General features: G+C 44.0%; 1 protein-coding gene across 3 annotated transcripts; it reads left to right on the top strand.

Annotated features, from left to right (window-relative positions):
• The first annotated feature begins 1,514 nt into the window (after positions 1-1,514).
• LOC127317889 (DNA-dependent metalloprotease WSS1) lies at positions 1,515-17,010 on the top strand. Of its 3 annotated transcripts, none has more exons than XR_007861508.2 (6): positions 1,515-1,797; positions 1,904-2,099; positions 2,743-3,273; positions 15,774-15,988; positions 16,316-16,403; positions 16,606-17,010. XR_007861508.2 is itself a non-coding variant. In XM_051348492.2 (5 exons), exons 1-4 carry the CDS (start codon positions 1,640-1,642, stop codon positions 15,960-15,962), a joined length of 1,074 nt encoding a protein of 357 aa, XP_051204452.1. In that variant the 5' UTR covers positions 1,516-1,639; the 3' UTR covers positions 15,963-15,988; positions 16,606-17,010. The 3 variants fall into 3 exon arrangements, 1 of the variants encoding a protein (XP_051204452.1); XR_011748860.1 differs by having other exon boundaries at positions 16,316-16,505; XM_051348492.2 differs by lacking the exon at positions 16,316-16,403 and having other exon boundaries at positions 1,516-1,797.

Raw genomic sequence — 17,010 nt, 5'->3', positions numbered from 1 at the left:
TAAACTATCATTCAACTTAAATCATCGCGCGATTTTCAAAAGATTGCACCGTACAAGAAACATATTGATCAAGGACTCAATGTTATTTCAATTCAACTGATACAATTTAGATATATTAAAAGTTATCATTTAATTTAATGTGGCGCCATAGCAATGCATGGACCTAGGATAGATGGGGCCTTTTCCTTCCATTTTTCTCTTCTTACTTTTCTTTTTTTATTACTCTATATTTTTACACGAAAGGAAAGGAAAGAAGCAACAAGGTTTGGGGGAAAAGAAAAGGGCAAAGACCAAACTTTTGTGATAGATATTTTTTTTATAAAAAAAACATCATATACATGATATTAAATAGCAAAACATAATAGGGTTTGCCAAAAAAAGTTAGGATTTAGCAAGCGCATGATAAAAAAAATGCAATGATGTTATGATAAAGATAAAGAAAAACAAATCTAATTAGGATATTATAATGATGTGGTCCTCCTGCTTATATACCCTCTTAAATTGCCAGTTGACAGGGAATCACCAAAACAGCAAACTGCCTAATCAGGAAACAATTTCATACGCTGATGGACTATGTGCATGGGTATGATATGATGGAAATTAAGTTCAAATCTGTCGGATATAAGCGAGCCCCGACGGCGAGTGGCTTCATTGCCCGGTCAAGACCGCACCACACTCGGGACGGCCAACGCCTGGGCGGTAGGGAATCCTCAGCATCGTGGGGCGGTAGGGAATTCTCGAAAGTTCTACTAATCAGCAGCGTGCAGGCCGGGCAATATAATGGAAGTGCATCAATAACCCAAAGATTACACATTATAGCCACGGAAGCTGCCGTTACTGTCCTTAGCTCTAACTAGAAATTTGATTTGTTGGCAAGCAATGGTTTGAAGTTTGAGGAGCACCATAAATATAGTTTTTCTTCATGGAAATATACCTTTTCAGACTTTTTATTGCCAATTGAAAGACTTAATTAATTAGATTTTTCATGGTAAAATTTCTTTTTCAATGGAAATAAAATCATCGTATGTTTTATAATAGACAAATAAGACATGGACAAAAAAAGTGTTTTTTTTCTTTGCAACGCATGATTAAACCTTTCACGGATAATAATATGGATAGGCAGCAACTTTTTCTGTTTGAGCTTCTCTCTCTGATTAGACTATTTTTTTACTATAAAATATATCAGATTTCAAATCAATTTCTCATTACAAGCATTGATTTATTCTACATGTTTACTTGTACAAAAGAACAATTAAGACAATGTTTTTTTGCATGTATTATGGTTTGTGCTAGCACTGCACACCTAACGGATGACGTCTGTGGTGCAACTATCTTGGGGAGCTATGCATATATGCTTTTTCACCCGTTGCAACGCACGGGCAATTGTGCTAGTAATAATAATAGTTAAACTGAAATTAAAATCAGAACAATTATTTTAAACTAACCACAATAATTATTTTGTATCGGAGGAAGGCTGCCTGATGCCTGATGGGCTGAAACCAGATAGTCGATACCTTCCCACGGAAATTCTCCCACACGCGGCCGTCTCCCATAAACTGCCCCTCAACTCCCGCCCGCCGCGCCGCCCCCAATCGATTTCAAATCGCAGGCGCCGGGTCGGCGTGAATCCGCGGCGGCGATGGAGGTGGGCGACGTGCACAAGGTGTGGGAGATCCGCGCCCTCAAGCGAAAGCCCGACGAGCCCTCCGCCCGCGCGCTACTCGACCGCATCGCCAAGCAGGTCCAGCCCATCATGCGCCGCCGCAAGTGGCGCGTCAAGGTCCTCTCCGAGTTCTCGTAAGCGCGCCACCAAACCCTAACCCTGCTCGCCTTATCCTCATCTCCCCTACCTATCTCGCCCGATTCCGTGTGCCGGCGGTGTGATTCTCGATTGTGGTGTCAGGCCGAAGAACCCTAGTTTGCTGGGACTCAACGTCAACAGGGGCGCCGAGGTGAAGCTGCGGCTGCGGCCCGACGGTCGGGACAACGAATTCATGCCCTACGAGGAGGTGCTCGACACCATGCTCCACGAGCTCGCCCACAATGCGCGCGGTCCCCACGACGCCCAGTTTTACAAGCTCTGGGACGAACTCCGCAAGGTCCGTATCCCTATGTCAATGGTAGCGCTTTCGCTTGAAACTTTTACAGTTGAACCGAATAGCAGTTGACTAGTATACTTGGACTCTGCTGCTTGTGTGCAGAGGCTGTACAAATGCGAAAATTGTCCATATTTTCCTGCAAGTAAACACGTTTCATGAAAGCTAGTATTAATAATTCCTGCTGATTTTGAGTTTGGCAGCATTTTAACTCTGGATTGATAATTTCGTTGGATGATGCCCTCCTGTGATCATTAATAGTTGATACAGATGGAACTCAATTTTTTTTTAGTGGCTATATTGTCTGTGTTCTGAACTGAATTAGTCAAAACAGTGATATGTAAGTTAGTAGCCCCTCTATTTGATTGTTCAGAAGGAAGTGATTAAAATCAGTATTTTATTTTTCGAATTGTGTGGTCTGTTATACACTTATACAGAGGATTTTCCGCTATCAAACACTGGTTCTTCAACAAATTTAATGCTTGCAATATCTGCTTATACAAATACCACAGTCCACAAATTTTTGGGACAACTTTCTATACTTTTTTATGTTGAGTTATTCTGGTTTCTGTTACTTTCGCGCAACAATGTATCTAGTTGTTTCTTTACCATCAGAAGCTTATGCTGCTTATGGCTAATAATTCAGGAGTGTGAAGAACTTATTTCAAAGGGTATCACTGGACCAGGACAAGGGTTTGATGGTACAGGCAGGAGATTAGGTGGATTTTCAGTACATCCACCACCACCATCTCTCCGGCAAGCTGCATTAAGTGCTGCACAGAAACGGGCAAGGAATGGAGCTTTATTGCCATCTGGCCCAAGAAAGCTGGGTGGAAATAGTGATATTATGAGCGCGCTGAGTCCAGTACAAGCTGCTGCAATGGCTGCTGAAAGGAGAATGCAAGATGACCTGTGGTGTGGATCACATAACCAATCTGGTATTGATGATTCAGAAGATGTTATTATTCTTGAGAAACCACCTAACTTCACAGCAAGGGATAGAAAACGCACAAAAGCTGGAAAAAACACAAAGGCTGTGTTTTCGAGTGGTTCTGCAGAGTCCAGCACTTCATCTCGATCTCAAGTAACAGCACCAGAGGATTCCTCTTCTTGTAGGACAACTGACGCGGGCATCAGTTCTTTGTGGGGGTGTAGTGCTTGCACTCTTCTAAATCAGGTAAATTGACTGGCTCACTTTTATTTTGCAATACTGTTCCCTGAAGTTCATCACTTCCTTCATACCGTTTCTCATACCAAACTAAAAGTCTAGGCGTGGTTTGATGGCTAGCTCTTCTGCTAGGCAGAGGTTTCAAAATACAAATTCTCTTTTGTATTCTCGGTGGTGCTTCTCACTTGATGAATTTCATCATGATCTTATAGCAGTGACACAATCTATGAGTATAAGGTACACTGAGCATGGTTCATTTATAAATGATCCATGCTCTAATAGTGAGCACATATCTGATTGGTGCTTTCGGAGCAGAGTAGGCTTATGTAAACATCAGTGAACACCTAATCATTGAGAATTTTTACTGGGAACCACATATAGTATACCTAGAATAAATTGGATTGCTCATTCATGCCTACGTTGTTGTAAGTTTCTTGACAAATAATTTCCTTGCAATATTTTGATGCATACTGTGCAAGTTTATATACGACTTTAGTCACTGGCAAGATTTGGCTATAGATTAGACTGTTTTAAAAGTGTAAATAAATAAACTTCCTTTGTTATACTTGTTGACGAACTAGGGTTTTGGGTTTAACCGGTGACTCGTTGGAGCCCGGGTTGCGTGTTTATATAGACAGGAAAAACCCCTGTCGTGGTTGTTACAGAGATCGTATGTATTGGGGCGGTGTACTACACCGTGCCCAATACATACCATATACAGGTATTTCAACAGCCCCTCTTAATCTAAACTGCGAAGAAGATTTAGATTACGCCTAAATTCTAGAAGACCTCTAACCGGTAAAGCTTTGGTAAAGCCATCAACAACTTGATCTTTACTAGAGACAAACTTGATAGCAAGCCTATTTTCTGCCACTCGTTCTCTGACAAAGCGGAAATCAATTTCAATGTGTTTTGTACGAGCATGAAATATTGGATTTGCTGAAAGATATGTAGCACCAAGATTGTCACACCATAAGCATGGTTTTTCTCTGAGCCTAACACCAAGCTCTCTTAGAAGTGCCTCAACCCATATCATCTCTGCCGTAGCATTTGCTAGTGCCTTGTATTCAGCCTCAGTACTTGATCTTGACACTGTAGCTTGCTTCCTTGCACTCCAGGAAACTAAGTTTGGTCCAATAAATATTGCAAAACCTCCTGTGGAGCGTCTATCATCAATGCAACCAGCCCAATCTGCATCTGAGAAAGCACTCAAGAATGTAGAAGAAGAAGGCTGAAAAGTTATACTGAAAAGTTATACCAATGCCAACAGTATCTCTAACATAACGTAGTATCCTTTTGACAGCTGTCGAATGAACTGTAGTGGGAGCAACATGCAAAAACTGACACACCTTATTAACTGAGAAAGCAATATCAGGTCGTGTGAGTGTGAGATATTGCAAAGCACCAACAATGCTGCGATATTTTGTACTATCTTCAGGACCTAGAAGCTCTCCTGATACAAGAGAAAGAGAATTCGAAGAAGATAATGGTGTAGGAGAAGGCTTACAATCTCGCATTCCAACTTTATCCAATATATCCATAGCATACTTTTCTTGTGTGAGCAACAATCTATTCTGTATTTTCTTCACCTCAATTCCCAAGAAGTAATGTAAGTCACCAAGATCCTTGATAGAAAAATCCTTATTCAAGTCCTTAACCAAAGCAACAATGGCCTGATCTGAAGAACTTGAGACAATGATATCATCAACATAGATTAGCATAAATATTGTAACATTTGATCTTCGATATAAGAACAAAGATGTATCTGCCTTTGATGGTACAAAATCGAGACTATGCAATTTTGAACTTAACCGAGAGTACCATGCTCGAGGGGCCTGTTTTAAACCATAGAGCTTTATCCAATTTGCAAACAAAGTTAGGAGCACTTGGATTTTCAAAACCTGGTGGTTGTCTCATATAAACCTCCTCTTCCAGAACACCATGTAGAAACGCGTTCTTAACATCTAGTTGCCGTAATTTCCAACCTCTAGCAACTGAGATAGCTAAAACAGTTCTAATAGTAGCTGCTTTAACAACAGGACTAAAAGTATCCTCATAATCTATGCCATATCTCTGTTTAAAACCTTTTGCAACTAGGCGAGCTTTATACCTGTCAATGGTGCTATCTGCCCGTTTCTTGATGCGATACACCCACTTGCAATCAATCAGGTTTTTACTTGAGCTAGGTGGTACCAAGTGCCAAGTTTGATTTTGAAGCAATGCATCATATTCCTCCTCCATTGCTTTGCGCCATTTGGGATTTCCAAGAGCCTCCGAGAGAGAACAAGGTTCACCTGTAGCTGCAAGTAATCCATAACGTATTGTACCATCCGTATAAATTTTTGGAGTTTTAATACCTTTTTGTAGCCGAGTTTGCATTCTTGCTACAGGAGCTACTGCAGCGGGAGGAGCCACAGAAGATCCGATGGAGGCAGGAGCAGCATGGGGATCTGCAGGAGAATCTGGGCCAGGTTCCTGGCCAATCGGTGAAGGAGACCGTGGCTGACGCACAGGAGAACGGGACCGCGACGGGGCCCGAGGCGGCGACCGATTTTCCATGCGCTGTTCTGTCGGAGAGGCATTGATTACTGGCGGGTCCCGCAGCGGGGACTGCTGGCGCGGGCGACGCGTGTAGACGCGGAACAGGGCAGGGCCAGCATGCGTGGACTGCTGCTGCTGCTGTCTCCCGTCTCCCGTGCGCAGAGGAGGCAGGATCCGCCTCGGGATCGGAGGAGTACGAGGTTGCAGGAGAATCCTCCTCAGAGTCAGCGCCCAGTTCGTCGTTTTTCGCAACATTTTCGTGGGAGCTGTTCTCACTCGTTTCTTCGTCATTTTCAGTCAGATTTTCACCATCGTGTTCAGCATCGGATAGAGATTCACGATCATCATCAGGTGGAGGTGTATCCTGGACATGGTTAGTGACAATTGGTATAATAGGTAAAGGCATATGATCAACATGTGACGCATCCCCATTAGTACATGCAATATTTTGTGGTGGCAACAAAAGGGTTTCTTCGCGAAGGCGTTTTCCAGCATTGGGATGTAGAGATGCAAAAGGAAAAACATTCTCATCAAACACCACATCTCGAGAAATGTAAACACGACCAGTGGTCACATCTAGACACTTGACACCTTTATGAAGGGGACTATATCCAAAAAATACACACCTTTTTGTCAACACCCGGATTTTTAAGTCCGGATGCCTATTATGTCATACATCGCAATCCCAGGAAATTGTTGTTGCGAGGCATAATAGTTAAGTATCACAGTCATCATTCAATACAAACCATAATGTCTTACAACTTGGAATCACATGATCCATATTACACGAATAGTTGATCTATTGATCAACGAACAAACACAAGTTCATAGCGGAAGCGTAAAGATACAAGGACTCTCTAGTCCACAGGCCAACGCTTGACGTTAGAAGCTCCTAGTTGTGGTAGACGTCCTGCTGATCGTCATCCTCGTACTGCTGCTCGGCTTCATAGTCTGGCCATTTGAATAGCCAGGGACAAAGCCGTGAGTACTTTAAGTACTCGCAATCTAATACTAATGTAAGTACTAACATTACTAAAGAGAGTGTTCTAATCTCTAGGGTTATTTGCATAAAGCCAATTTTAGTTTAGAAACATTTTAGTAAACAACTCCTCATATGCTAACTAACTCAAGTGGGAACATTAGTGTCATTCCCACAACTCTGTTGTGATTCAAATTCAAAGTCACCGTTCAAGTTCAAGTTCAAATTCACCAGGCACAAGGTTATAAATTCTGATGACGGAAACAGTATGGCCTTTCCAATTGTCCATATCCGCGGACGCGGCTATTCGAATAGGTTTACACTCTGCAGAGGTTGCACACTTGTGCCACAACATTTGATTACATCCGTCAGGGATAAACCCCGAATAATCGTAACTCAGTACGCGGATCATCAACCGTTAACCTTTCACTTACACACCCTAGTATAGGCACCTCTCCCCATGAGCTTGGCCTCCCGGTGAAAACCAACTGTTAACCCGGAACCGCAGTGGCTTGGCCGTACAATTCACCTCAATTCACATCATTTCTCAACAACGGAGGCAGCCTCAAGCATAACCCCTATGACGTGTGTTCAGAGGGAACCCATACTAAGACACATAAATTTCCAGCTAAGCCTTACCCATAATCAGGTATTGTGGGAGTACTCAAGAATTGGAAAGGTATCGCATCCAACTCAATCATCAGTTTTATTCATTTCACCAAGTCAAATTCATGTCATATTCACCTTCAAAATCTTTCAATGGAAATGACTCATCATTCCAAGGTTTTCAACATCATCATTTCATAAACACATGTTCCCATCTAGAGTAGTCATTTTTAATTTAGCACTAGCATCTAGGTATGAGGGGTGCTAAGTACTTTGCTTTGCTTCTAGGCTAACTTTGATACTCTTGTACTAATCCAATACTAACCAAGTGAATCATAATTTAAAAAGTACTTTGATAAAACAAAAGTAAATAAAGCTTGGAAAGTAAAACTGGGAAATAGGATCATAAGCATAAAGTAAATGGGGTAATGCCTTGCTCATGGTGAGCTTTGCACTTTGCAAGAGTATTATCTTGCCTTGGTTGGGGAATTGGTCAAAGTGGTCTTCTTCTCCTTGGAAGTAGACCTCCTCCTCCTTTTGATACTCCTCGGTACTAGCGTCTAAAATACGAATACGGGGTACACAATCATCATACCAAACTAATTTACTAAACTAGGCACACTCATGATTTACACACTTTAAACTAGCATCACACATTCCTATTAAGTGGGTGGAGGTGTTTTTCTTATTACTTAGGAAAAATAATTTCCTCTCATACTAATTTAGATGTTACTTTTAATTACTTAGAGAAATAATTTCCTCTCATTATCTTATTAAGTTTTAATTTCTCTCATGACTAATATGTGACCTAGGTTGACCAAAGTCAACCTCTTCACACTTATCATTTAAGAAAATGATTTAAATGAGGTGAGCACCTCATACCATTTAATCCTAGCATGGTAAAGATTTAATATCACCAACAATTCATATGAGACCTAAATGACCAGAGTCTCTACCTCATTTTGAATTGGTGGTGACAAGATTTAAATGAGAGAAACACTCCCATATGATTTCTTAATAGTTTTGGACAATATCTTTGACTAGAAATAGCCATAAAGTCCTTTAATTCAACTAGGCCATGATCATTCAAAGTAAGCATGGCATATTTTTGCATAGGCAATTAGTACAAGTGAAATGTGAATTATAGGAGTTGGAATTAACTTAAAAGCATTTATGGTTGATTTTTAATAATTATTCTAAGGCAGAAAAGTCCCTGCCTTGTTTTTTTTCTCACTCTAATTCTATAATAGATCTAGGGTTCAATCCAGTGGCATTGTGTAGATAATTTCCTAAGGTTTCCAAATATATAAAATTTGTAAAATTTGGCCAAGTAGATTTGTCCCTATTAAATTTCAAAGTTGACATCAGATTGTATTATTTTCCTATTTTTCATTTTTGGATTTGAATCGTGGGCTGGCGGGAAAACTAAAGGGCTGGGCAGTGTGGAAAGGAAATGGGCCGGCCCAGCTTCGCAGCGGGCCAGCTGACATGGTGGGGGCCACCTGTCATTGAGAATTTTTCAGCGAAACGGTACGAGAGAGGAGGGCCGTGCGATTAGAAGGGAGATCGACGGCCGAGGTGCTTCGTCGTCGCTGGCGAGAGGTGGACTTACTGGCGACGGCGGTAGGGGGTCGGCGAGCTCGTCGGAGCTCCGGCGGTCGTCGGAGATGTGCGCAGGTACGTTGTCGTCGATGAGGAAGCCAACGGTAGCAGTGGCGTCGCCTGGGGTGGTCTCCTTCTCCGGCGAACTCCGTGTACTGGCGGCGGCGACGATCTTGCAATTCGAGCAGTGGGGTGGCTAATCGACTGAATTGAGGTGGCGAGGAGAACTGTGGTGAGGAGAGGAAGAGATTGGTGTGCTCAATTCGGTGGGAGGAGCCCTCCTTTTATAGGAGCGGGAGGTGGCCGTGGGCGGAGCTAGGGCCGTCGTCGTCGTCGCCGTTCCAAGGTTGCGAAGGGGCAAGACATGGGCGCGTCTGGTTGCTGCTGCACTGGTGATGACGACGCGCTTGATCGTGGCACGGCAGAGGCTCTGTGGCGATGGGGAGCTTGATGGGAAGTGTCAATGCCGCGGCGGGTGAACGGAGTCGTGGTCGTCGAGCATGGCGTTCCCGCGGGCCAGTGGGCGTGTCCATGCGCTTCAGTGAGTTGTCTTGCGTCGACTGGCGCTGAGAGGAAAGGCCGAGGTGGTGCGAGGACGCGGGCGTCATCACGCTCTGGCGCGTCCAGGGTGAACGCCATGCGCGCTCTGGCGCGTGCCTGGGCGTGTCTGGGCGCCACTGTTCACGGCGATTTCTGGCGTCTCCGAGGCATGGCTTCGTCGAGTCAAGGGCTGGGCAGCGTCAGTTGAGTGAGAGGAAGAGAAATGGCATGGTGGTGCAGGCCTGTGGTGACCAGAGGCGATGGTGGCATGAGGGTGGCATGCCATGCCACGGCATGGCATGGTCTTGTTGATTTGATCAAACCAGGGTCAGTGCAAGTGGTGGTACTAGTGTGGTGAAGTGAGAGGAGGGTCCAGGGGTTGCTGTGGTGGCTCAGGTTGGACCAAGTCCTCCCCATTTTCTAGCATGGGCACAATCATATACCCTGCCCTAAAGGTGTTTGATGTAATGCCCGAAAGAAAAATATTTTTGAATTTTGCAAATCTTTTTGGTGGGTTGTAATCATATATTAAAAGGAGTAGAATGGTGTTGGTTTGGGTCAATTTGGAGTTGGTTTGCAGAATCTCAAAATGGCATATGATCTTAGTTTTGTTTCAATGTCTCCTCTTGGCTTGCTTATAATTTGAAATTGAGGCAGAGTTTGAGGTGAGTGTTTTGAGCAAAGTGGTTGTCCTTGATGTGGTCTTGGAAGAGGTGCAAAGAGTTGGCCAAGTGTAGAAAGAAAAAGTTAAAAACCAGGGGCTCAAAGTGGGTACCATGCTGAAATTGTCACACATGACCATAATCACATGTGAGCACAAATTTGATTCAAATTTGATTTGAATTGAGTTTGAGTGTTTCCAAAAGTGTTAATAAGTGTTTAGTATCCATTTACAACTAATGGTGCAAACCAAAATGGTCTAGGTTAAAGTTTTGCAAAAATGGCATAGGCCATATGTGTGTGTGGAATTGATTTTTATAATTTCTTTTTTCAAATTCTTTTTCTTTGACTTTGGATGATCAAGTGATCATTGCTAGGGTTTTAGAGTAAGAGAGAACACATAAGCAAGCATCATGGCAAAAGCACACTCAAATAATTAATAAGGTGAGCTATATGCATAGTCCTATATGATGAGAAAAAGTTTTTGTTGGCTCTGATTTTTGGATTCTTGAATTCTCTCTCTTGTTCCTTTTATTGAAAACTTGGGATGTTACAAACCCTTCCCCCTTACAAAAGATCTCGTCCCGAGATCTAAAGAAAACTAGGTACTAAAGAGATCTGGGTATTCCTTCTTCATATCTTCCTCGCGTTCCCAAGTGGCTTCTTCTTCGGTGTGATTGCTCCATTGTATCTTCAGGAACTTGATACTTCTGGTGCGGGTGGTCCTGAAAGCTTCTTCAAGGATGCGAATAGGCACTTCGCGGTATGTTAGATCCTTGTTGATATCAATGTCTCTGTGGTCGATGTTCTTGAACACTTCGGTCTTCTCCGGCACTTCTAGGCACTTCCGAAGCAGTGAGATGTGAAACACATTGTGCACGGCGGACATTTCTTCCGGTAGTTCAAGCTGATATGAAACTTCTCCTCGGCGACTCAGAACTTTGAATGGTCCGACATATCTGGGGGCGAGCTTTCCTTTGAGTTGGAATCTCTGCATTCCTTTGAGGGGTGAGACTTTGAGATACACAAAATCTCCGATCTCGAAGGTCATCTCTCGGCGTCTCTTGTCGGCGTAGCTCTTCTGTCTTGACTGGGCGGTCTTGAGGTACTCGCGGATCTTGTGCACCTTCTCTTCGGCTTCGCGAAGAATATCGGGGCCGAAGACTTGACTATCTCTGACTTCTGACCAGTTCAGAGGAGTACGGCATTTCCTTCCGTACAGGGCTTCAAAGGGGGCCATCTGTAAGCTGGCTTGATAACTGTTGTTGTAGGAGAATTCTGCGTACGGTAGGCAGTCTTCCCATTTGGATCCATACTCTAGCACACAGGCTCTCAACATATCTTCCAGTATCTGGTTGACTCTCTCGGTCTGTCCGTCCGAGTGCGGGTGATAAGTCGTGCTGAAATTCGTACGGGTTCCTAGTCCTTCATGCACTTTCTCGCGAATCTTGAGGTGAATTGAGATCCTCTATCCGACACAATTGACTTCGGTGTTCCGTGCGGTGACTATTCTCGAGATGTATAACTCGCTAGCTTTGGGCCTTGGTAGGTGGTCTTGACAGGGATGAAATGTGCAACCTTGGTCAACCTATCGATGACTACCCAAATGGAGTCATTTCCTCGCTAGATTTGGGCAATCCCGTGATAAAGTCCATACCGACGTAATCCCATTTCCACTCGTGAACTGTAATGGTTGCAACAGCCCGCGGGGCGTTGATGTTCTCGCCTTGACTCGTTGACAGATATCACACTTGGCGATGTAGCTTCCTATCTCTCGCTTCATTCCGTGCCACCAGAATTGTTCCTTCAGGTCTTGGTACATCTTGGTTCCTCCGGGGTGAATGGAATACAGTGTATCGTGAGCTTCCTTCAGAATGACTTGCTTCAACTCTGAATCTGACGGTACAGATAGGCGTCCGTTGTACCAAAGAACTCCTTCTTCGTCTACGGTGAATCCTGGCGCTTTTCCTGCAGCTATCTGATTCTTGATTCCGTCAATGCTGGCATTTCCCTTCTGGGTTTCTTTTATCTGGCTCATCAAGGTGGGTTGGAGCTCAATGCTGGCTAAAAATCCTTCGCTCACTAGCTCAGTCTGAAATGTTCAAACTCTTGATACAGGCTTGGTTGCTCTATTGCGATCATGGAGTTCAACTGACACGGCAGTTTGCTCAAAGCATCCGCTACCACATTGGCCTTGCCGGGGTGGTAGTGAATTTCCATGTCGTAATCTTTGATTAATTCAATCCATCTGCGCTGTCTCATGTTCAGCTCCTTCTGGGTGATCTGAATATATCTCGCATCGATTTCCCATGAGGTAATGACGCCAAACCTTCAGGGCTAACCAAAATGGTCTAGGTTAAAGTTTTGCAAAAATGGCATAGGCCATATGTGTGTGTGGAATTGATTTTTATAATTTCTTTTTTCAAATTCTTTTTCTTTGACTTTGGATGATCAAGTGATCATTGCTAGGGTTTTAGAGTAAGAGAGAACACATAAGCAAGCATCATGGCAAAAGCACACTCAAATAATTAATAAGGTGAGCTATATGCATAGTCCTATATGATGAGAAAAAGTTTTTGTTGGCTCTGATTTTTGGATTCTTGAATTCTCTCTCTTGTTCCTTTTATTGAAAACTTGGGATGTTACACTTTTTGATCTGTAAGCAAGCTTTCGTTTGTTGTAAGGACGGAGATTGGGCCAGCAGGCACACCCAAAAATCCGAAGAGATTCATAGTTTGGGGAGGTGTTGAGAAGGCGTTCGACAGGAGTTTCATTGTGAATGACTTTGCTAGGAAGAAGATTAATTAGGAAGGTGGCTGTTAGGAAGGCTTCATCCCAGAATTTTAGAGGCATAGATGCATGTGCAAGTAGAGACAGTCCTACTTCCACAATATGGCGATGTTTACGCTCAGCGGAACCATTTTGTTGATGGGCATGGGGGCAAGACACATGATGAGTAATTCCAACTTTCTGAAAGAAGGTATTGAGTTTTTCATACTCGCCACCCCAATCTGTTTGCATAGTCACTATCTTCCTACCAAACTTACGCTCAACATAGGCTTGATAGTTAAGAAAAACTTGATAAACATCAGAACGTTTTTGAGCAAATAAATCCATGAAAATTTACTGAAATCATCGATGAAGCTTACATAGTATGAATGTTTACTAATAGAGGCAGGTGCTGGACCCCATACATCAGAGAACACAAGCTCAAAAGGAACTGTGGACACACTGGTGGACACAGGATATGGCAACTGATGACTCTTAGCTAGTTGACAAGAATCACACACATAAGGATTTATTTCTGGACTATATGAAAGCTGATTTTTCCTAACAATCTGTTGCACCACAAATGAAGAAGGATGTCCTAGGCGGCGATGCCACGTGGATGAAGATGGCTTTATTATGACGAAGGCTTGCTTGGAGGACCCGGTAGGCAGAGGCACTAGCGGGTAGAGACCACCATAGCATGGTCCCTTAAACAGAATTCTTCGAGTTTCCCCATCCTTGATAAGAAAGAACCAAGGGTGAAATTCAATGTAAACATCATTATCAAGTGTAAGTTTGTGAACAGATAAGAGATTCTTTGATGCAGTGGGGATGTGAAGGATGTTGTTTAGATGCAATGTACTATGGGGAGTATGCAACATGGAATGACCAACATGCAGATATAACCATACCATTGCCATCGGCAGTGTGGACGCGGTCTTGTCCCTTGTACTTCTCGCTGGTGGTGAGCTTGTTTAACTCGCTTGTGATGTGGTCGGTTGCTCCCGTGTCAGAGTACCAGTTCGAGTCAACGCCGTATGAAGCAATGTGTGCTCCTTTCTTCCCGCGCCCAGAATCCTCGTCGTCGCTGTCATCTTTCTTGAACCGCCACCAGCAGTCTGATGCCGGGTGTCCATGGATGGTGCAGATCTGGCACGTCACATCCACAAACGGAGTAGGGACACGGCCATGTCCGCGGCGACGTCCTCCATCATCACGGCGGCGCTCATAGCCACCATCACGTCGCTGTTGTGGGCGACGGTCATCCCAGCGTTGGCCACCACCGTCACGGCGGCCCTGTCCACCACCGTCATCACGACGGCGATCATCATCACGCTCGTCGCGGCGTCGATCATCCCAGCGTTGTCCATAGGCACGGTCACCGCGGTCACCACGCCCAGTATCTTGTCTGCGTCGAGCTGCATTGGCAGATGAAGTGAAGCCAATGTTGCCGCTGTCAGAGAGCATCTCCTGACGCATATCATGGGCGACGATCTGATCATAGAGATCGTCGATAGTTGTATAGCTGTTTCTGTTGACTGCAGCGGCAACGTCATTGTATGAGGCATCTAGTCCATTGACCAGGTACCCAACCATCTCATCTTCTTCAACTGGTTTCCCTGCAGCGGCAAGCTTGGAAGCAAAGGCCTTCATCTTGGCAAAGAAGACAAAGGCCGACATGTCCAGTTTCTTGGTGCTTTGAAGAGATCCGCGAAGCTGGTTGATTCGGGAGCGGGAACGAGAGCCGCACAGGTTTGTGATGATTGCCCAGACAACGGCTGTTGATTCAACGCCGATGGTGTGAGCGAGGATTTCCGGCGAGAGCGAATTCAGGATCCAGCTCAGCACCGTGGAGTCGCGTGCCACCCAGGCTGCATAAGCCGGGTTGGGAACTTTTTGCTTGTTCTTGTCTGAGTCTTCCACCTCCAGCTGCTTCACCGGTGCGACGTCAGTGCCGTCGAGGAGCTCTAGCACCTGAGCACCACGAAGGGCAGGGTGAACAAGCGTCTCCCAGAAGAGGAAATTGGACCTGGTGAGCTTCTGGGAAGGTGGGGCTCCGAGAGAGGCAGCCAAAGAAGATGCCGTGGATGAGGATGCCATGGCTCGAAGCTTTTTTTCCGATCTAAGATCGTGAGATTGATTTCCGATCGAGGGGATCGTGGGAGTGGCTTCCGATCAAGAGGATCGTAGAGAGGATTTTTGGGTTTCCGATCTGGAGGATCGTTGGCAATTGTTGTTTTGGTTTTGGATTTCCGATCGTAGAGATCGTGAAGGGTTTCTGGTTTCCGATCGTGGAGATCGTGGAGGATTTTGTCGGCGGCTAGGTCATGGAAGAGAATAGCTCTGATACCGTGTTGACGAACTAGGGTTTTGGGTTTAACCGGTGACTCGTTGGAGCCCGGGTTGCGTGTTTATTTAGACAGGAAAAACCCCTGTCGTGGTGTCGTGGTTGTTACAGAGGTCGTATGTATTGGGGCGGTGTACTACACCGTGCCCAATACATACCATATACAGGTATTTCAACAATACTGACCAACTCACAAATAATTCTGTTTATTCTCCGTGCAAAATGGCATAACTTCTTTTCTTGCCTTGCTGTATTACCATTGGTACTACTATTTTTTTTGGTTTGTTCGCACATTTGTCCTTGTGATACGAGTTGCATCTCTCCTGTTCTTGTTTGTGTACATGATCTCAAATTTTCCATCTCGAAACTTATGTTCACTATAAAATAAAATCACCCACTTGTTTACTTGTGTTCTAATTACTGACAGTTCCCTCTCTTTAATACATTTTGATTTAACTTTTGTAGCCTCTGGCACCAATATGTGAAGTTTGTGGAACAGCGAAACCGAAAATTGCAAAAGCCAAGTACACAACTTGGTCCTGTAAATTCTGTACTCTAGAGAACAGCGCCGAGCTTGAGAAATGTTCGGCATGCACTCAATGGAGATACTCATATGGACCACCTGGGGCCACATATGGTTCAAGCTATGATTGACATTCATTGAAAGCTACAATAATACGGTGAGTACGTACTGTTCCAGGTGTTCTACAAAGTTCCCTCTCTTGTGAGGTATGTTATTCATGTATGAACAACAGATAGAAATGGTTTCTTTCTAGAAATAGCAGCATAGCAATTCAGTGACCCGATTAATGCATTCGTACAAGGTGAACTATGCTCAGTAGAGCAGTGCCTTATTATGCTTGCAACTGGAAGTAGCTTTGTCTTCTGCCTCTCAGGAGACCACATGTGAGAGCTGCACGGAGCGATTTCTTGAAATAGCTCTTCAACCAGTACTTTGTGCATTTGTGATTCAGCCGTTTAACTCAATAGCTAAATGTTGTGCACAGCATGGCAGGTGTATGCAAAGCTGTAGGAGAAATCTACTACCGCAAACAGTTTCAGCTATTGATCATCTTCTGCATTCATCTTAGCGTGGTAGGTGTACGCAAAGCTAATGATAAGCTATAGAAAACTAGGCCCAATTGTTGCTAAAACAGCTTGTGTACCCATTTGGGTTGGTGATGCCATCGTCAGCAGGTGCCTGACAGATATGTTTAAAGAATGATGCTGTATTTTATATGTTTTGATCCATCTCTAGTTGACCTCTAACAGCGATTTTTTGTTTTTGTTTTCGCAGGATCACACTTTTGGTCAGGCACCTGCTGCATTGTCTATAAATTGTCTTATTAGCAGCTGTTGCTTCTGTTACCACTGCATGCCAAGTCTTTCCATCAAGCGTTAGCTTGCTATCCATCCGTGTATACAAGGCCTATTAGTACATGATTAATAGGATTTGTAAACCTGGATGGAGGGACTATCCAAGTAGCCTTACTACAGTATAGAGTATTCTGGTAGCGGATCAACCCAATTCTTGTTTGGGAGCATTGAAATCATGGGGAGCTGGTTAGTTTGTCACGCCATATGTTTCTGTTATCTTGCACTCCCCTAACTTGCTTTTGTGCAAGGATGCCGCTATATATCTTTGGAGCAATTTTGTTTCCACGCACATAGTCAATGCAATCTTTGCGTTCATGAAATCTAA

This window comes from Lolium perenne, chromosome 7 (assembly GCF_019359855.2).
Source record: "Lolium perenne isolate Kyuss_39 chromosome 7, Kyuss_2.0, whole genome shotgun sequence".
NCBI lineage: Eukaryota > Viridiplantae > Streptophyta > Magnoliopsida > Poales > Poaceae > Lolium > Lolium perenne.
Note: the sequence above shows the minus strand (reverse complement) of the source record. Positions and strands in the feature narration are given on the sequence as shown.